The 20,701-nt window shown below is 43.5% G+C and overlaps 3 protein-coding genes across 3 annotated transcripts; 2 read left to right on the top strand and 1 right to left on the bottom strand.

The window, feature by feature from the left end:
• The first annotated feature begins 171 nt into the window (after positions 1-171).
• LOC137899632 (N-glycosylase/DNA lyase-like) lies at positions 172-2,072 on the top strand. The gene is made up of 5 exons (XM_068743671.1): positions 172-423; positions 548-915; positions 994-1,173; positions 1,625-1,803; positions 1,908-2,072. The coding sequence occupies exons 1-5, from the start codon at positions 314-316 to the stop codon at positions 2,058-2,060; spliced, it is 990 nt and encodes a 329-aa protein (XP_068599772.1). The 5' UTR covers positions 172-313; the 3' UTR covers positions 2,061-2,072.
• A 63-nt stretch (positions 2,073-2,135) lies between these two features.
• Positions 2,136-9,810, bottom strand: LOC137905154 (glutamine--tRNA ligase-like). Its single transcript, XM_068749364.1, has 24 exons — positions 9,700-9,810; positions 9,270-9,420; positions 8,765-8,874; positions 8,593-8,668; positions 8,443-8,507; positions 8,081-8,134; positions 7,836-7,893; positions 7,663-7,737; positions 7,306-7,391; positions 7,119-7,205; positions 6,951-7,050; positions 6,793-6,871; positions 6,452-6,691; positions 6,278-6,370; positions 6,031-6,168; positions 5,854-5,941; positions 5,449-5,595; positions 5,234-5,335; positions 4,918-5,010; positions 4,607-4,734; positions 4,459-4,525; positions 4,222-4,347; positions 2,808-4,084; positions 2,136-2,258 (listed from the first exon to the last, which is right to left on the bottom strand). Exons 1-23 carry the CDS (start codon positions 9,808-9,810, stop codon positions 4,034-4,036), a joined length of 2,325 nt encoding a protein of 774 aa, XP_068605465.1. The 3' UTR covers positions 2,136-2,258; positions 2,808-4,033.
• A 542-nt stretch (positions 9,811-10,352) lies between these two features.
• LOC137901330 (N-glycosylase/DNA lyase-like) lies at positions 10,353-12,700 on the top strand. The gene is made up of 7 exons (XM_068745354.1): positions 10,353-10,477; positions 10,563-10,930; positions 11,009-11,188; positions 11,639-11,817; positions 11,922-12,069; positions 12,183-12,232; positions 12,329-12,700. Exons 1-7 carry the CDS (start codon positions 10,368-10,370, stop codon positions 12,509-12,511), a joined length of 1,218 nt encoding a protein of 405 aa, XP_068601455.1. The 5' UTR covers positions 10,353-10,367; the 3' UTR covers positions 12,512-12,700.
• The last annotated feature ends 8,001 nt before the right edge of the window (positions 12,701-20,701 follow it).

Genomic DNA, 20,701 nt, shown 5'->3' on the forward strand with positions numbered 1-20,701 from the left:
TGCAATGTTGCATCAGATTACAGATTTAAATGTTGGAAAATCAGCTTCTTCTTTTTTTTTTCTCATAATTCTGAAAGCAGTTCTTGCTTATACCAAATAACATTCGGAATCAGAAGTACTTAAATGTTAGCAAACATTTTTTATAATACATGCGAGCGTGGCAACGCAGGGTAAACTCTTTGTTGACCATCTAGAACGACTCCGTGAAAGTTTTTTGTTTTATGATACCGAGACACTGCAATAAATCACATAGACGTTTTTGTATTTAACTTGATAGCACGGTACTGTTAGCATCTGCAATTTTAAAACAGTTATGGCCAAGCATGCCGTGCTGTCATCTGCGGCTAAAATGTGGAAATCTCTGGCCTGTGCTAAATCAGAGTTACGTCTTGATCTCACTCTTGCTTGCGGACAGTCTTTCCGGTAGGTAACCTGAGATGTGTATTAAGTTTGTCATCATCATCATCATCATCATCATCATCGTGGTAAACAGGAGTGTTACAATAGAGACCTTGTTGGATCATCAAATTTGTATTTACACCCACAGCTGGAGAGAAACTGCGGAGGGTCACTGGACCGGGGTGCTTGGAGGACGAGTTTGGACTCTGACTCAGACAGATGACACTCTTTGGTATCATGTTTACAAGAACCAAGAGAGGCAGGTGGAGGTAAGGGATGGGAAGAGGAGGAGAACCGGTGCTGCTGTCCAGATTACTGACAAGGCGGAGAGGAGATTTAAAGGAGTCTTAGAGAAGGAGGAGGAGGAGAGACCGGCTGAGACTTCAGTGCAAGACGTCAAAGAGGAAGAAGAGACACTGAGAGATTATTTCCAGCTGAATGTGAAGCTGCAGGATCTCTACAAGGAGTGGGGAGCAGCGGACCCTCACTTCAAGAATATAGCAGACACCTTCACAGGTCTGTATATTTGTTCATGACTATTATTACATAATTTACTAAGCCAATATATCATAAATGCATTTCTTGTATCCTCAGGAGTGCGACTGCTACGCCAGGACCCCACTGAATGCCTGTTCTCGTTCATTTGCACCTCCAACAACCACATCTCTCGCATCCAGGGCATGGTGGAGCGATTGTGCCAGGCTCTGGGCACCCCTCTGTGCCAACTGGATCAAACCTCCTACCACAACTTTCCCTCCCTGTTTGCACTTGCAGGTGCTCTATTTTCAAATGTTATCCTCACAAATAGGCCCTTCTTATTATATTTAATAAATGTTTAATATCAGCGGTGCATATTTTACAACTGTATTAGGACACCATGTCTCTAATTGTATAATATATCCCTTGATTTGTTTTTTACTTCATTCATATAAAATACAATCATGAGGCTTTGATTTATATTCTTCCTCATGCATCACTTTCAGCTTCAGTCAGTTGAAGAACAGAGCAAAGTGTCCCCACAACCATTGCATGTCTTTCACAATTCACTGGTATAAGGTCTTGATTATGTGAGAGAAGAATAATATGCTCAATGTCTTGGTTCACGCTTGAGCAAACATAAAGTACATTTTGAACTACATACAGGGATTTGTGAATATGCATTTACTGAATAAATTAGGTCAAAAATATTGATTTGGTGGGTATATCATTGTTTGATTTTCTGCAGACGGCAGCGTGGAGGAGAGTCTCAGGGATCTCGGCTTTGGATACAGGGCTCGGTTCCTTCAGCAGAGTGCGAGGCGGATTGTGGACACCCACGGGCTTGAGTGGCTTAACAATCTACGCAGTGTCCCGTACCTGCAAGCTCGCGATGCGCTGCGTTCACTCCCCGGAGTGGGCACCAAGGTAGGACGGAATAAGACGCTCGCCTTTTAGACTCCTGCGTATTTGTGAAGTCATTTAAGATTGCAGCAGTGACATTTCATTCACGAGTGCGTTTCTCCCTGTAGGTGGCAGACTGTGTATGTCTGATGTCTCTGGATAAGACCGACGCGGTACCTATAGACACGCATGTGTGGCAGATTGCGAAGCGGGATTACAAATATGCTGCTGGCAATGGACAAAAGACCATCACAGATAAACTTCACAGAGAGATTGGTTAATATCGTGGTATCTCCACTTTGCTGGCTGAACTCCTGTAGGGCATCGGGACCCTTGCTGGCCAAAGACTCCAGAAACTCCTTCATTCGATGCTGAGGAATGCTTCGAGCCTTCTGCCTCACAAGCTCCTCATAGGAGCCGGTACCATCCAGGGAGTTATTCATCGCTGCTGACAAATGTCTGTTCTCGAAGAGTAGAATCTGAGGAAAAGAGAAATATATTTAAAAACAGAGGTGCACGGTTGATCTAATTAATGAAGGCAAATCACATTTCGATAGCTGACCGACAACTAAGCGTGTGGCAACGCAGAAAGATGGTAATAGGAAAGGGTTAATTCTCGATTAGTGTGTGCGAGCACGGACAAAAGCGCGGCCACTTTCCAAATCCGCTGCAGTTTTCCCAGCAGCGAACCAACTGCTGCATAATCAAGCCATTATATTTTCACATTTCCATGCAGCTGCTTTACAATAGCAATCTAATCGCTGTTTACACAACAAGCTAGGTTAGCCAGCTAACTAGGGGCGTGTTGTTTGCAAATAATATGCAGCCGCTGTTGAGTTTAGCAAAGTGCAACGACGTGATCATAGACAACATACACGCGTTCGCTTTGCATCAGGATGTGTATAAACAGATAGCAATTAAAAGTGTAGCAACAACCCCACACACCCTTCCGCTCACGTTACATTGACTGTATTTTGTTATCGTACGGGCTAGCTAGCAAGCTAATATTAGCGGGCGCGTTCGCTAACCTCTTCCTCAACCGGGCCAAGGTTCGAGCCGCCCACAATCGCTTCTCTACCCTTGAAATAAGTCTCCTCTTCCAATGAGCAGGGACGAGAAGTGTTACTGGCGTGTGTCGGTGGTTGAATTATCCTTTATTTTTTCCTAATTTTCGTTAAAATCTTAGCTGTAGTTTTTCTTATTTCTTAGCCACTCATATTTCGCTGGGCGCCATCTTAAAACGCTGCCAATGGACCAATGAGGCAGCGAATTGTAATTCTCTCGTGGTGTCGCGATACTTTTGCCACATGATCTCGCGGTAACTGAAGCTGGTGGGCAATCTCGTTAAGGGTGACACGCACATGAAAAGAAGTCCACAAGATCGGGTAGATATCAGTCCACCTTAAAACACTGTTATGCCAGACAGTCACTCCGAGTGGTTCACTGGCCTCTGAATCTTTTAAGGTAGTCTAACAGAGTTGCGCTAAATATCTGGGAGATGTTCTCGGAACCCCGGGCAATTGAGGGTTAATCCCTACGCGCAATACTTCAGCATGGTCAAATACTTCAAAGTGGAACAAAACGTACTTTTCTTATTTATGAATATTAATGAGGGCAAAGCTATTTTGCAGCAAAAATAAAGTTTTTGTTTCTGCATGCAACACTTTATCACCCTTCTGACTGGTAACAGAGTTCGTCCGATATGTTTTCAATCAACTTTATTATATGAACACAACTGTCCAATCAACCATTGACTCTGCAAATCATAACTTGTACTATAAATCACATTGCATAACATTTTTGCAAAATATACACATTTTCCAATGAATTGTTTAAAAATATTAGACCAGTATCACAGGTTTTGATTATTTATTCTTGTTTCCTATCAAAAGGGAAAACATGAAGTCCCCCAAGTTTATTTAGATTTTTTTAAACAAAACATTGCTTTGGCAGTGACTTCCCACGCTTGTAAGAAAGGTTTGCATGGCATGAGAGCATTTTTCACGAGTGGATTTTAAATCAGCAAACAGGAGGTCATTGTTGAGTGAAGAAATTTGTGCATGAAACAAAAGAGAAACACTGATTGAAGTATTACTGCTGTGGCTGAGTCAGTCACAGCCAAAGCAGTCTGTTGTCTTGCTGACAAAACATTAATTGTGTAAATTTGTCAATAATTATGAATTGGCAAATAATTAGGACATGTATCCATCCATGGGCTATTGGGAAGCAGGAAATGTGGCTGGACGGCAGCCAATCAGATCTTCCCGGAATCTTCTTTGAGGGTGACCGTTCTGTTGAAGATGAGCTGCAGTAAAATAAAAATAACGGTTACATTAATATATGTTAAACAAACATTATTCAGTTAACTAAAACTACGTAGTTTTATAAACAGGCATTGGTAATATAAAACAACCGTTTCAGATTACAAATGTCGCTTCATACCTTATCTTCGGTGCTTTCAGGGTCCACAGAGAAGTAGCCGACTCTTTCAAACTGAAATCTATCTAGAACCTTTGCTCCCTTGACTGAGATATCCACAAAGGCACCAGGGAGTATCTGCATGGAATTCTATATGACAAAAGAAAAATGAAGCATTTCCTTTAACAATCACTGCACCGATGGACAAACCTCAGCTAGGCCAGACAAACGTCCTGTCGCAGGACTACAAAACGTACTCACAGGATTGATGTCACTCAGGAAGCCATTGGGCACTTCTGATGGATCCTCTGGATGTTTGTGCAGGAAGCTACAGGGAGAAGTTGTTAAGTTGAGTTTTCTACAAGGTCTACTGGTTAGAAACGACAGCGTACGACTTCCTGTAACTTACAGCCTCTCATAAAGGCGTACTTCACACACCAGCGGCTGGCTGACCCACTGGACGAAGGCCTTTGGTTTCTCTGCAGTCTCAGAACTGCAGCAGGTCGCCTCCAATTCAATCACTTTACCCTGAGCATCCTGATAAACAAAAGGGGATGGATGTGTTGTGAGGACCAGATGAAGTGTAAAATAGAATTATGACATGTACAGGTGGGAAACACTGCTAAGGAAACACAAGTAATGACACATCACTGCTCATTTGAGGTTCCATTTCTGGCTAAAGTATAAGCAGACATGTGGACCAAACACCCGGACTCTTACCTTGATGACCTTGTGGACTGATATGACATACCCAGCATGCCTTAGGCCTACAGGCTGTTCCGGAGTGAGACGCTTGTAGCCCTTTTCCATCACCTACAAAATAAGGAATCCATCATCCTACTCCTTTTGAGCATCCTAGATATGTATATACTTTTCTGAAAATGTGTTTGTTTATTTTATTTTAGTTCATTTTGAGTTTGTCTAATGTTTGACGCTCAAATAAAAAAAACAAAAAATCATCATCAGTCTAAAGTCCACAAGGAAATGATGCTAATTATACAGTGAGTGCATTTATTTTGGGGGAATTCTCCCTGACCTCTCTGAAGTCACTTTGCTCAATGTAGATTACACGTGTAAATGAAACGAGGTGGCTGCCCTTGGCCTCGTCCGCAGGGAAGTTTGGTACTCGCACATCTGACTGAGACAGAAGAAGACAGCAGGAATATTCAGCAGAAGATTCACAGGACACTAGAATTTCTCAGGGTGCAGTTTGACATGTAATCTTTGTCCATCTGTCAGTCATTAACGCACCTTCGTGATCTCAGGAAGGTTGGTTATGGTGATTTTGAGCGGTTCCAGAACAGCCATGACTCTGGGTGCCGTGTCGTTCAGCACATCCCTCACACACGCATCCAGAAGATGGGGCTCTGTCGTCGTCTGGGAAACTGTGACTCCGACCTGCGAGCAGAAGCAACATATTACACAACAGCAGAATCCCCTTCAGGGTTAGTTGTGCAGTTTTATAGTAATGGTAATGTTGTGGCAGAGTTTGTTGTTAAAAACAGATACGCAGATTTCTTAAGGATCATGATTCCACTATGAGAGAGTTCGTTCAACCAGGAAAATATCCTGCTGTTAATTCCTTCACAGACCATTGCAATAATAATAACAACAATCATCATGTCCTGCACGCATCCCTCCATCCATTCCGCATACCCGTGCACAAAAGTTGTTGATTGCCTCTGGTGGGAAGCCTCTCCTTCTCAGCGCTGTCAAAGTGAAGAGTCGGGGATCATCCCAGTCTCTGCAGTTAGAAAATACACGGTCGAAATGTAACCGAGATATTTGACTTGACCAGAACACTGAAAATAAAACAAAATAAAGTTGCTTTACCTGACCACACCGGAATCTACCAGCTTGATGATCTTCCTCTTGGACACCACGGTGTAGGTGAGATTCAGTCGCCCATATTCCCACTGGACAGGGCAATACAAGTCCAGAGCATTACACAGCCAAAAGTACGATGAGCGCCTGTCAAAGATAAAACGAATGGAACAAGATATTATGATGCATTTGCTGTCTGAGAGAAAGACTGCGATGCAGCTGAACTACAGAAGAGAGCCAAAGAAGTTCTGTTTACCGGGACTGGAACTCTTTCGTACAGAGTGAATGCGTGATATTTTCAATGGCGTCACACAAACAGTGGGTATAGTCATAAGTCGGGTAGATGCACCTGAACACAAGAAGAAAAAGTTAGACGAAGATTGTTCAGGGAGACACACGTTCGTCAAATGAGAGGTTCAGGATATCCCACCATTCGTCCCCCGACCGATGGTGAGGGGTGTACTTGATTCGGTATGCCACAGGGTCCAGCTTCCCATCCTCCATGACCATCTTCATCCTTAGAGTGACATCTCCCTCCGCAAACAGGCCCTTCTTCATCCTCTCAAACAGCACCAGGGACTCCTCGATGGGTCGCTCTCTCCACGGCGATGGCGGAACATTATGGCCCTTCAGTTCTTCTACTTTCTGGTGGCACACATAAGCATGGCCCCTAAAGGAAAACACATGTAACAATTAAACAACATTTACCGTCTTACTGCACAATAATAATCATGCACGTATAACTCCTCAGAACCTGAAAGCAACACCCACCGGCGAACGAGATCGACAGCAAGGTCGTAGAGTTTCTGGAAGTTGTCAGACGCATGTGTGACAGCATAAGGTTTGTAGCCTGCGTGATACAGCGAGATCGATATGACAATGTCCTCAATGACAGCAAGATTCCGTCAAATCCAAAACGTTAAACTCACCGAGCCACTCAACCATTTCCTTAATAGCAGTGAAGTATTTTTCCTCCTCTTTCTCCGGATTTGTGTCATCATACCTCAAGAAACAAATTCCGTTGTTTGCCTGTGGGAAGAGATACATTTTACAGGAAACAGTAACGGGATGATCAGCTAATATTAGTGATCCATTACCTTTGCATAACCAAAGTTGAAGTTGATCGCTTTGGCATGTCCAATGTGAAGGATCCCGTTGGGCTCAGGAGGGAAACGAGTACGAATCTACACGAGTGGACGACAGAAAAATATCCATATTAAGACCACAAAACCTTCAATTTGAGGATTCCTCTAAAGTTAAAACATGCGCATATCAAGCCTGTACCTGCCCACCAGTTTCCTCCATGTGCTTCTTAAGCAAGCTCATCGTGTTTGGTGTAACCACGTAGCCCTCAGTCGTGTAGTTCTCTCCTGATGGAAGGCGCAGATGAAAGATCAGCAAGGAGAGTAATTTACTGACTCAATGCACACAAAGCCAGAATGCAGGTGGTCCCCAGGTGGTCCCCAGGTGGTCCCCAGGTGGTCCCCCAGGTGGTCAACCTGTCCTCACTACCGTTTGTGAATGACTGGAAGGATGTCCCTTTGATACCCAATCATGATACATCCTGATCACGCTCTTTCGTTGTCGCTCCTGCCACAACTAGCTTGAAACATATTATTGGCACCTAACTAAACGTCTCACCTGGTTTATGAAATTTCAGCGCTTCTCCTCTGAGCTGCTCCATGAGTGACATTCCCTCCCCCGTCACACCCTGACCTAAATAACAAACGCAGTGGCAATAAAACAACAACAAAACCATAAACAGAACTTTTGAGCCCACTGCCGCCTGGTTGCCTTTTGGACCTTGGTCTTACCATTCACTGCCGCACCCTCTTGCTTTGCGTCATTCACCGTTGCTTTCACTTTCTGAGGCTGTAAAATAGATAAATATTTAACAGACGGAATCAAACCGCTCAGAATGCACCAAACAAGAAAAGACATTTGGAGACATTTTCCTCCAGTTATTTGCGTCCTTGCAAAGTGGGAGGACTGATATCACTGTCGCACACGTATGGCAAATACAAAGCTACAAGAAAATAAATCACGTGACATGCTTTACCTTAGATTTCTTCTCCAGGTCAGCCTCTGTCTTTGGTCCTAGCAGATGTAGGACCTTTAGAACAAAGATCATTGTTAATGGATTGGTAATAAATGCACATCAGAGATTGTAGGACTCTACCTTCACTTACATTTTATTTGTAACCTAAATAACTGTTGCTACTTACATGTATATGTGGGTAAATATATATGTATATACACTGTATTATGCAAGTTCTGCACAACTTGTAGACTTTTATGATTTATATGATCCTGTACTGGACTGGAACCAAAATTTCCCTGAGGGAACATAACTATCTCACTAACTATCCATCCAAACATGCTTCTTCTCACAGGGAAGTACGAAACAATAAAAACACACACCTGCATGTCCACTTCATTTTTGATACCCTTTCCTTCAGCCCATTTAAGGGCAGTGCGTGCTTCTCCTGCATCGGACACAATTGTTCAGTGTCACCATTAGGATTCCGTAGTTACTAAAATATTGAACATCTACTCAGTGTGAGCTCGTACCCATCAGCAGCCCCATGTTGAAGTGATACCTCTCCTTTATCAGCTGTTCCCGATACTTCTTAATAACAGTCTCCACCTGCAGGACATTCCACAGTTACTGGCAACACAAGAACCAGTGAAACCTGTAAAAAGCAAAACAAAAAAGAAGCTTTTTTCTGGCTCGTCCACTTACAGCATCTTCGATCTGCTCTGGCGTTACGATCACTCCAACTCCACAAGCTTCTTCAAACTCCTTCTGGTTGACGGGGTCCTGAGGATGACTCTTCAGAAAGTCAAGTGCAGCTGCAAAATATATATATATATATATATATACATAAATACAGTACAGTACAGAATTCAGTACAACACACAAGTCATTTTCTTCTATTATTTGTGTGCAAAACCGATATCTTAAGTTTTCAGAAGCCCAAATAAGGAGCTTTGGCCTCATTCATCCTGCCATAATGTGCATTTGCACAGCGTTCACCAGAGCGACTCTTCGTATATACGATCAATATGCGTCAGTGATTTTGCCACACTGCAAATATAAAATGTTTAATAATCTAATTATCTACCATACCAAGAAACATTTTTTGGATATTAAAAGTAACAAAATTTGTGAGCACAAAATAAACTATTATTATAAATCTTTGCTGCGACCAGTCACGTGACAAACACGCCCAAATGTCCGCCGCTACCTGCCAGCTGAAGCTCGGTGGAGATTTTGCTCTGGGCTATGCTCGCTGAGAGGAAAGGCAGCCGCTTGGGATCTTTAAGGCGAGACGCCATCGTGTACAGCAACGTGCCCATGAGTTTAGCCACCGCCTCGGCCCCACAGACACGCCGAGCCTGTTGACACAGAACGAAGAAGAAGAAGAGAAGAACTTTTTATTTCTCTTCGAAATCGAAAGTAGTTTTTTTTGCTGAAGCCAAGACAAACAGGACAAAAACTATATTTATCTCGATGAGACAGTTCGAAAGTAATCTTCGGAATGCGAAAGTGAAAGTGAACTTAAACGTATTTTAAAAATGAACCGCGATTAAAATGACAGGAGCTGAGAACTAAAACTAAAGTAGATGTCAACCACATTTCACAGTCACGCTGTTTCCCCTTATTCTAGGCGGTACCTGAATTATCGCGTCTTTCAGCGAAGAGCTCAATGCCTCATTTTTCAGCGTTTCTTTGGCTCTCTGCTCACTGAGTCCAATGGAAGTGAAAAGCGTCAATGTATCCTCCATTATTGGACCGACTCGTCTCCGGACAAAGCCACACACAACACAAATACGTCTCCGCTCTACTTCAGAGAAAAAGAGGGTCGTTTCTTAAATGCCTAAAAAGTGACGTAAAAATCGACAAGAGTACAACACGACCATGTATTGGCTAATCGCAAATAGAATTGCCGGAAGTTACCGCCCACTAGAGCGGAGGGAGCCAATCAGGAGTTGCGCTGATGTCAACAACGGGAGAGAATACCGGAACATGTGCAATGTTGCATCAGATTACAGATTTAAATGTTGGAAAATCAGCTTCTTCTTTTTTTTTTCTCATAATTCTGAAAGCAGTTCTTGCTTATACCAAATAACATTCGGAATCAGAAGTACTTAAATGTTAGCAAACATTTTTTATAATACATGCGAGCGTGGCAACGCAGGGTAAACTCTTTGTTGACCATCTAGAACGACTCCGTGAAAGTTTTTTGTTTTATGATACCGAGACACTGCAATAAATCACATAGACGTTTTTGTATTTAACTTGATAGCACGGTACTGTTAGCATCTGCAATTTTAAAACAGTTATGGCCAAGCATGCCGTGCTGTCATCTGCGGCTAAAATGTGGAAATCTCTGGCCTGTGCTAAATCAGAGTTACGTCTTGATCTCACTCTTGCTTGCGGACAGTCTTTCCGGTAGGTAACCTGAGATGTGTATTAAGTTTGTCATCATCATCATCATCATCATCATGGATCATCAAATTTGTATTTACACCCACAGCTGGAGAGAAACTGCGGAGGGTCACTGGACCGGGGTGCTTGGAGGACGAGTTTGGACTCTGACTCAGACAGATGACACTCTTTGGTATCATGTTTACAAGAACCAAGAGAGGCAGGTGGAGGTAAGGGATGGGAAGAGGAGGAGAACCAGTGCTGCTGTCCAGATTACTGACAAGGCGGAGAGGAGATTTAAAGGAGTCTTAGAGAAGGAGGAGGAGGAGAGACCGGCTGAGACTTCAGTGCAAGACGTCAAAGAGGAAGAAGAGACACTGAGAGATTATTTCCAGCTGAATGTGAAGCTGCAGGATCTCTACAAGGAGTGGGGAGCAGCGGACCCTCACTTCAAGAATATAGCAGACACCTTCACAGGTCTGTACATTTGTTCATGACTATTATTACATAATTTACTAAGCCAATATATCATAAATGCATTTCTTGTATCCTCAGGAGTGCGACTGCTACGCCAGGACCCCACTGAATGCCTGTTCTCGTTCATTTGCACCTCCAACAACCACATCTCTCGCATCCAGGGCATGGTGGAGCGATTGTGCCAGGCTCTGGGCACCCCTCTGTGCCAACTGGATCAAACCTCCTACCACAACTTTCCCTCCCTGTTTGCACTTGCAGGTGCTCTATTTAAAATGTTATCCTCACAAATAGGCCCTTCTTATTATATTTAATAAATGTTTAATATCAGCGGTGCATATTTTACAACTGTATTAGGACACCATGTCTCTAATTGTATAATATATCCCTTGATTTGTTTTTTACTTCATTCATATAAAATACAATCATGAGGCTTTGATTTATATTCTTCCTCATGCATCACTTTCAGCTTCAGTCAGTTGAAGAACAGAGCAAAGTGTCCCCACAACCATTGCATGTCTTTCACAATTCATTAGTATAAGGTCTTGATTATGTGAGAGAAGAATAATATGCTCAATGTCTTGGTTCACGCTTGAGCAAACATAAAGTACATTTTGAACTACATACAGGGATTTGTGAATATGCATTTACTGAATAAATCAGGTCAAAAATATCGACTTGGTGGGTATAACATTGTTTAATTTTCTGCAGACGGCAGCGTGGAGGAGAGTCTCAGGGATCTCGGCTTTGGATACAGGGCTCGGTTCCTTCAGCAGAGTGCGAGGCGGATTGTGGACACCCACGGGCTTGAGTGGCTTAACAATCTACGCAGTGTCCCGTACCTGCAAGCTCGCGATGCGCTGCGTTCACTCCCCGGAGTGGGCACCAAGGTAGGACGGAATAAGACGCTCGCCTTTTAGACTCCTGCGTATTTGTGAAGTCATTTAAGATTGCAGCAGTGACATTTCATTCACGAGTGCGTTTCTCCCTGTAGGTGGCAGACTGTGTATGTCTGATGTCTCTGGATAAGACCGACGCGGTACCTATAGACACGCATGTGTGGCAGATTGCGAAGCGGGATTACAAATATGCTGCTGGCAATGGACAAAAGACCATCACAGATAAACTTCACAGAGAGATTGGTTAATATCTGTACAGTTCCTCAGTCGTTCTGCATGTCAGCAGCGCCGATGAGCATTATAATTAAAGAGAATCGTTTATGTAACACATTATCCAATGTTATATTTCCACACAGGGGATTTTTTCAGAAAGCTGTGGGGGCCTTGTGCCGGCTGGGCACAGTCGGTGAGCATCATCATTCAGTGTCTGTCAAGAAGTTTCCGTCACATCTCTTACAGTCTGTCAGCTTATAAACGGAGAATGCCTTCTATCCTTTTTTAGGTATTGTTCTGTGCTGACCTCAAGAGGTTCCAAAACCTGAAGGAAATGCCAAACGTGAAACGGAGTCAGGAGGAGGAAGACTGTGAAAAGGAACTGATTGTGGCATGCAAGAAACCAAAAATTAAAAAAGAGGAAAAGGACACCAGATCTGCACGTCACAGGAAAGCAGAGATGTCTATCTAGAATGAGATTAGGATTCACATCGGTTTACATTACCACACTTTAAAAAATAAATATATATTGTGCAACCACTTTAAAAGAAAAAAGTACAGAATTGAAATATGTATTTGTCAGCAACATTTTCTGAAACACATTAGTGTTATGAGTCACGTTATGTGTTGCGTTTATGCTTTCTGTGTTTTTTTTCGAATAAATGACTAATGAAAAAAAAAGCTCTTAATGTGTATTTTCTGAGAAAAAATACTTATTAGTTGAGATAGTTGTGCAACAAAGCTCACTGTCACGATGGTGCTCACCTTTACTAAATGTAGCCAGAAAAGGCCGCTAGGTGGGGTATGTGTTTTAAGGTCTCACGCTGCAAGACGCCTAATGCATCTTTTTTTTTTTTTTACACAAATGTCCTTACTGCCCGGGGTGAGTGCTTTGTGTGAAGCTTTACGTTACGTCATGTGCTAACACGCCTCATCCTGTTTATGCATGTTTTGAAAGGTCAGGGATGTGTCGTTTCACTAACTTTCCCTGCATCAAAAATAGCAGCCTATGTCTGTCAAAGCTCTTTTTTCGCTATGGCTGTAACGGGCCTTGGCCTCTGCATGTATATCTATAGATATTAGTTGTCTATGCCAGCTGATCTATTTATAGCTCGGATTGCTCTTGCCTTTTGGGAGCTGATGTCACTTTCTTATAGTGACAACGGTTGGAATGTTTCTGTCAATCATTAGCAGTGACCGAGCAAGATTTTACTTTGTTCAGATGATGAGAAATCATCCCAAAAATGAGGCAAACGCCTGCAGGACTATCAAACCTCTTCATTGCCCATATTTTCTGAGACTGTGGTATCAGTGAACATGGAGCATCATGCATGTTCCATTCCATTTTGTGTGTGCCGCTTATGTGCATGCCCTACATTCACAAATGTTGTTTATTTGTGGAAGTCCGTGCAGCCATCCGTGTTAATGCGAGTCATCTGTGAGTCAGCTTTCATCCTCGCTGTGGTTGAGCAGGACAGACGTTGAGGCCCAGCCTGAAGGTGCAGTGAAGAAGAAGAGCAGAATAAAAATAGACTTCAGAAGAGAAAAATACAAAGAAACCGAGGCGAGAGTGTGGTGAAAAGTGGGGACATGAATATTAGGCATGGTGACACACTGATTAGACAACAGGAGCACCACGTGCGTTATATAAGAGATGGGTCTCAGCTTGTGAAGGCCCTCAAGGACTGCTCAGTTTAAGGGGCATTTGCAGACACCAGGGGGCGCCATCCTTAGAGGTCATCGGGAGAGAAAGTCCCTCCGCAGAGGCGAGCAATGTCTTGCTCAGGGGCACCTCGGCAGCGCTCAGGAGGCAAGCTGGTCACAAACTCGTCTTGGGTTGGTTTCGAGCCGGCCTCGCTCCAGTCTCCATGCCAAGAATCAGAATCAGAATCAGAATAATTTAATAATCCCATATAGGGAAATTATATAATAATCCCATAGGGAAATGATGTCTTTATGGATTGAGATACTGCCATCCCAGAGAGAAGGAAACGTTCCATCTGCTCCAGAGTTACATTTCGGTGCCCCGACTAGGATCAATTCAAATTGCTGAGTGACATACACATATAGACGATACAGAAACACGATCCTTGCTAAACATAGTTGTGGGACTGCATTATTTTCACATGTATTTTTGCTGTGCGTCGGTGACAGTGTTTATTCATTTAGCGCGCTTTAAATACTGCTCCTCGCTCACTTCATTTTAAGCCTTCTGAAAACTCCCCATATAAATCAAGTGCTGTCAGTCAAAGGCAATTTACACATACGTTATGGGACGCCCTGCTTTAATTTAAGAATGGCATTTAATCATACGCTCGTTATTTTAGTCTCCCCCATAAGGTCTTCTTTTCGCCTTCACTTCATTATTTATTTGATTTATAGGACCAACTTCACACGGTGTGAAGCACAAACATGACTTAAAGCAGCAATGAAACAAAACGTGACCCAGTGCACCAGAAAAAGACTACAGATAACCTTTGGCTTGTCTGATTAAAAAATGTGAAATTAATTTTTGTGGTGATGGTAATCCACCCATATTTTGCCGGCCGAGTTGATATTACCTGTCTGAGTTTGGTTTCTTTACCCTCCAGCAGCCCTTCCGCAGCCTGTGATCCTTCTTTTAATGGCAATATAAGAGGATGCGTCCCCGGGCCTCTTATAACCATGTTATTACAGCTCTTTATTCAAGATATCTAATATGTAGTTTTCCCAGTAGATCTATTTTTCCAAATCTCCAAACTTCAAATGTATGCAAAATAACTAATAGTGATCAATATTGATATCTAATCAAATGCTGTACCATGGCCAAATATTGCCCAAGGGGTGCAATTGTGCAGCGCCCCAATGACTATCTCCAATGAACCATTTTAATATAATTATATAAGTTAGATATGCTGTATCCTACTTGTTTATGACAGAGTCATCAGGATGAAGCTGGCAGACGAGACGCAGAAGATTCGGGTAGGACGTCATAATATTCATTTTTCTATGCTTGACAAAATAGTGAGTTTGATTAATTTGGAAAACAGTCAGAAACAGGTCAGGAGCACACATCTCATGTCAGGATAATAACATCACAAGAAAAGTCTAATTTTATTCAGGGAAGCAACTTGGAACCATCAAAGTTCAAGGCATTGATGAACTCAGCCTTATTTCATATACCAGCTCTAACATGTTCAAACAGGAAGCTGCCTGTGGAAGAAAAAGCCCAAGTAGTACTTTTCTATTGTCTGAGGGTATCAGATGGATCAGATGGTACATAAGATTACAGTAATCTCATTAGAGCAGAAACATAACTGAATAGCAATCCTGTCATACGGCAAACACGGGATTAGCAGCAAAAAATAAATAGTAAACACACACGCAGTAGAATGTGAGACATAATCGATTGTTTCTCACATTCTACTGTGTTCTACTGTGTTCTACTGTGTTCTACTCATACTCTACACACATTAATGTCTTCCTGTTCTAACCTTCACCTCCTGCTGCCTCAGTAGTAATGTAATAGCATTAAGACAATCCTCTGAGCTGCACGGGTTATTTTAGGCCTTTACAGTAAAGACGATCTGATGAAGGAACGCTGCATCAGGTGCATTTGATTGGCATAAAATAAAAGTGTTTGATTGAACTGGATTATGACCCCCTTCTGCCTGCACCTCCTCCATAAGTTACCCTTAACCATGAAGGAAAGAGAAATCTGCTCCATAGTTTATTAGCATAAATCCAAGTTTCAAATACTCACATCCCCAATTTAGCTGCAATGTTGTTAAAGTTTCAAGTTTATGATGTGGAATCAATTGTGAATGAAGTGGATCATGAAAATTAACTTTTACAAAGACCTGAGGAAGACCTTATTCACATCTCCATCGTCTCATTTTTTTTTGCTTTTATGTAACCCCGATTTAAAAACAAAAACAAAATCCCTTAATGACAAAAGGAACCGTTTTTTTTATTCTGTGAAAATAAAAGAGAGTGAGATAGTTAGTTTCTGGCATCCCAGTTTGACGTTAACATGCTTGTATTTGCGCATGGCGGAAGTTTCAGCAGAATGTCTAAAGCTGTGTTTGTGAAAGACAATCTGGTGTGGGGTGAAATGGGAGGCGTGGAGCAGGAGGTAATGGTATCAACTGCACTCGGGCTGACTCTCCCCCCCCCCCGTTGGAGGGCAATGTCGGTGTCAGGTGAGGTGTCAGGTGTCACCTCACCTGTCTCACAATGACACTCCTTTAATACCACCTCCACACCGGGAGGTTGTTCCAGTCAAATGTGAGACACCTTACTTACACGTTCATATACCTAATTGGGGGGGGGGGGGGGGGGGGGGGCGCTGGAGAGTCACGCTGCAGGCTATGATGCTGTGAAGACCTTCTTCGTCATTTCCACTATTTTATTATAACAGGTTTGTCTTTAAACGGAAGATGAACTCGGCCGGTGTTCCGGTGCGTGTATCGGACTGCTGTTGCGTAACGCGCCGGCAGTCCTTTATCCGCTGGTGAGAAAAGAAAAACGAGAGGGAGGGAGGGATGGGGAGCGAGATGGAGCGGGTGGGGGGGGGGGGGGGTGCGTGCGTGCGTGCGTTCGTGCGTCCTCCTCGCTCCTGTGTCGAGCGCTGGCTGTGGCGCAAGGCGGCTGAGACGCAACTCGCGCTGCACGTCGACCGTCTGGACGAACACTTCTCCCGTGGCCCGTGGGCTGATTCTGCGTGTCCCGTCCCTCGTGTCCCCGCGGGAGACGCCGCCGTCAGAAGATCCACGCCGGAGGTATGTCTGACGGAAAAGGCTCGGATAGAGATAACAGTTCTGGCGCAGATGCTCTGCGGCGGCGATGCGCAGTGATCGCAGCGTGACGTCTGTCTCCACCTGAGCGGCGGTGCGGAGTCCGCTGTCAGCTTTACGGGCTATTCAACCGACACAGCGGTGGGGGGGGGGGCTTCGACCCACCTTTAGATTCTGTAATCTGTACGTGGGGACCTCCGTGGCGCTTTTTATTGCGCTAGTGTTTGGAGTTCTTATTTTTATTCCTGGGCTTCCTCTCGTTGACGCCCGTCTTTACTGCTGGTTGTTGTGATGCACAAAAAACTATCAACATGAATACTGGATTTCAGAGTTAAAAAAACGACACTTTTTAAAATCTGAATGGATTATTTTATCTGACTTGGGTGGCACATTCACAAGTTTACCTTTATAAGCCTCCATTTGTGCTTTATGTGGCAGCCGGTATAGTCTATATATATATATATATATATATATATATATATATATATATATGCACTTCTGGTGTGTCATTCGTGTATTTATACTGCTCCAAACGTCGTCATGTACAAAAACACTTGACACTTCAGATAGTGGAAATAAGCTTTGGTGAAACGGCAACAAGTTCGGTTAGGCCTCCCGGTATCCTCCTTTGATCCTCGCTGGCAACGCGTCGTGCGTGTTTACCGCAAATTTACGAGGCTACACATTTGCTTATGTGCATTTAAAGCATCCAAGAATATGGTGGGAATCGCGCCAATGCGCACCGAGAGCGCAGCGCGCCAGAGCGCAGCGCTGCTCCAAAGTGCTGCTGGATCCTGCCAGACCAGCTGGATTGAGAAGAACAGTCCTCTGATCCACTGAGGAAATGAAGGAGCTATCAGTTTTCACGCAGCTCAAAGGAGAGTTGTTGGTTTTTCTTTTTCTTTTTTTTTAAACAAGACAGAAGGCAATCCATGACTATTATAGTTCATTCAAAGGCAGCGCAGTTTAAATATTAAACAATGCCGTCATTTTTTAAAGCAAACATAACAGAATAGTGGAAAATCAAGCACAAATCAAGCCTCAGTTCAGAAGGACAATTCCTCCAAGTACTAGAAACAACTTGTAAAATGTTATCCCTTTTTTTGTTGTCCAATATACGTACTAAGAGTGTTTATATGCAAGAAAATATTTTTATGTACTATGCTTACAAATGTAGTAATTACCACACAACACGTAGCTCTTATTAGTCACTTTATGGCATACATCTGGAACAATGAGGGCATTGAACCGCAGCGTCGCTGCGATGCCTGTAATCTTTTTTCCTGAACGTGTTTTGTGGTTTAGAGGCTGCCTTGTCCTGTCTCCACACTTTGTTGTCTCTTTCTGGGAATGTGTGAGCGTTATTGAAAGTTCTCGAGAACGTTTGATTCTTAATTATTTACTGAATCCGTGGTGGTGACTTGTTTTTCTCTTTTTTTCATGACTGTATTCCAAAGGCTCCCAAACAGATGACTGTGTCTGTCAACACTGAGTGTGTGGCGGAGTCACAGTGCAGCTTAAGCGCCTCAGCCTTAAAGGGTGACCTTCAACCTTCGTTCTGCAGGCGGAACATCAGTCAAAGACGTTGTGGGGCTCAGCGATTTCAAGGGGACTATCCTCTTCAGCAGGGGATCAAAAGCAACCGTGATTGGTTCCGGAGCCTCCTCTATTCACAACAAAATAATAATAACCCTGTTGTGTGGACAGATTCAGACAACTATTCTGATTCTGAGATGTTTCAATGGTTTTTTAACATATGAGCTACTGAAGCAGCCATTAGAGAGGCATCTTTATCAACAGCTTTTATTCTAAGGAGGAGGTCTAGAACCTGGCTGACCCACACTGGTAAACTATATGGAGCATTTATAATGCATTCAATGGCTTATGGCTCAATGCTCCCGTAACTCCTTATTTACAAATCAGCATCATAGACTCAACAAATAATGTATAAAATTATTTTTTCATCGTAGTCAAAATTTCAACTTGCAGGAAACTATTGTGGGGAACTGTTTGCAATCCATATATTATTTCAAGGTGTGGAATTTTTTAACCGTCAAACCAGCGAGCTCGCCCCACTTCTCGCATACCAAGCTAACCACAAGAGCTCCCGCTCCCTCTTCCACCCTCGCGCTCCGTTTCTATAGCTGTCTCACATGCGCTCGCGTTCATGTACATACACCATGTCTCTCCCTAAACAGCACAGCAGTACAAACAAGTTATACATCTGTCATCTGGCAAGTAATGCTTACCTGCTCTGTTGGGCCCAGGAGCCGTGCCAGTGCAGCGGCCCACGGCAACACACAGCTTTCTGTTGGTTTATTCCAGAATCTCTCGCTGTTTTTCCATCTCTCTTTTTCTCTCCTTGCAGAGGCAATATTTTCTGGTCACTGTACCCCTCCATTCTTAATGGTCATGCTCTCCTTAATCTATATCTTTCTGTCAAATTCTTGTCCTATTTTCTGGGATCATTTCTATTATTGTATTGTTTTATTCTGTTCAAATTGTCTGTGCCTAATCACGCATTAACAAGCTCTTCCTCTCAGAGACACAATGAGATCTTCCAAGTGTCTGTGCCTCACTCGAGCGTTGATGTTTCTCTCAACTTTTGACTTTTCTTGCTCCATTTGAGCTAAATATCTGTACCTTTTCCTTTTCCTTTCTCTAATCTATAATTTTTAGCTCAAATCATAGGACAAAGAAATAACAATCCCTCAGCATACCGGACATTTGTGATTGTGAGATAAATGTCTCAGCAGTCTTTAAACTAACATATCCACCCTAGAAAGAACTGCACAGTAGCTCCATTATCGGGTTTAATATTTATTTTGTCCTAATTAAAATGGTAATCCTGGTCCCCAGTATTTCCGCTACATAGCAGCATGACATTGATGAAACCCGGTCTCCTCAGACGCTGTCAAAATTGAAGACGTAATATTTGTCTAAATCTTTGACAGTGTAGAATTAGCATACTTGTCATTTCAACCAGGAGCTCCGATCCAGTAACAAGATTACAAATCTGAATGGAAATTTGGTTCCGTCTTTGATTGCAGGATCCGGTTTAATTGGATTTTCACAGTGGAGAACTTTGTTCTGCTTTTCTGGACATTATTTTTTTTTGTCTCTCTATTTGGTCATTAGACCACTCTTTGTTGAAAAGACACTGATCCCTCTGTCTGCAAACAGGATTATGTCAGACGAACACTCTGCGATGCCACATTGTCAAGAATGTAGCGGGGAGGAGACGGAACATTTGTGAGAAAGAGGGCGATTCTCCAAAAAGCCCACCTCACTCCCTCAGCCTGTTCGCAGACATTAGCTAGTGATATCAAAACGTTAGTACTGATGCTGCAACAATTAACCAATCAGTAATAGCTGCTGTTATGATTGCTTAACCAATAAGAATATACAGTACCGTAATTGCTGAACTATTATGCGCACCTGTGAAAAAGCCGCACCCACTGAATTAAAAAATATATATATTTTGTACTAAAATAAGCCGCACATATTCGTAAGCCGCAAGTGCATTGAGACAAATGATATTTAACGGAACACGGCTCGTAACGATATCCGCAGCAGGTCTCCAAGGTGAACAGCGTCTGGCATGCGGGGCTGGGCTCGAGCCGCGGCTGGGGGAGCAGTCGCCCCGTCGCCCTCCCCTCTCCGCCCGTTGGAGGCTGCGCGGCGCGCGCGCGCGCGCCTGGCGGGGTGTCCCCGTCCCCCTTGCCCCCGTGCCCCTCATCCTCCGTCCGCGGGAGCGTGGTGCGGCAGGGGTGGGGACGCCCGGGAGGTCGAGGGGCGGGTTCCTTCCCCGCGGGGCGGCGCGTCCGACGCCGCGTGGCGGATGGCGGGCAGGCGGCGGGGACCGGGTACGGCGGTCCGGCGGCGGC

Source organism: Brachionichthys hirsutus, chromosome 2 (assembly GCF_040956055.1).
Source record: "Brachionichthys hirsutus isolate HB-005 chromosome 2, CSIRO-AGI_Bhir_v1, whole genome shotgun sequence".
NCBI classification, from domain to species: Eukaryota; Metazoa; Chordata; class Actinopteri; order Lophiiformes; family Brachionichthyidae; genus Brachionichthys; species Brachionichthys hirsutus.

Bases quoted from the DNA above. Each gene is read 5' to 3' on its own strand.
- LOC137899632 (XM_068743671.1), top strand. From the start codon at position 314: ATGGCCAAGCATGCCGTGCTGTCATCTGCGGCTAAAATGTGGAAATCT. The intron at 916-993 runs GTCTGTATATTT...TTGTATCCTCAG, and splicing joins TATAGCAGACACCTTCACAG to GAGTGCGACTGCTACGCCAG. The intron at 1,804-1,907 runs GTAGGACGGAAT...TTCTCCCTGTAG, and splicing joins TCCCCGGAGTGGGCACCAAG to GTGGCAGACTGTGTATGTCT.
- LOC137905154 (XM_068749364.1), bottom strand. From the start codon at position 9,810: ATGGAGGATACATTGACGCTTTTCACTTCCATTGGACTCAGTGAGCAG. The intron at 8,669-8,764 runs GTAAGTGGACGA...AATGTCCTGCAG, and splicing joins CAGAGCAGATCGAAGATGCT to GTGGAGACTGTTATTAAGAA. The intron at 6,371-6,451 runs GTGGGATATCCT...TCTTGTGTTCAG, and splicing joins CATCGGTCGGGGGACGAATG to GTGCATCTACCCGACTTATG.
- LOC137901330 (XM_068745354.1), top strand. From the start codon at position 10,368: ATGGCCAAGCATGCCGTGCTGTCATCTGCGGCTAAAATGTGGAAATCT. The intron at 11,818-11,921 runs GTAGGACGGAAT...TTCTCCCTGTAG, and splicing joins TCCCCGGAGTGGGCACCAAG to GTGGCAGACTGTGTATGTCT. The intron at 12,070-12,182 runs GTTAATATCTGT...ATTTCCACACAG, and splicing joins TAAACTTCACAGAGAGATTG to GGGATTTTTTCAGAAAGCTG.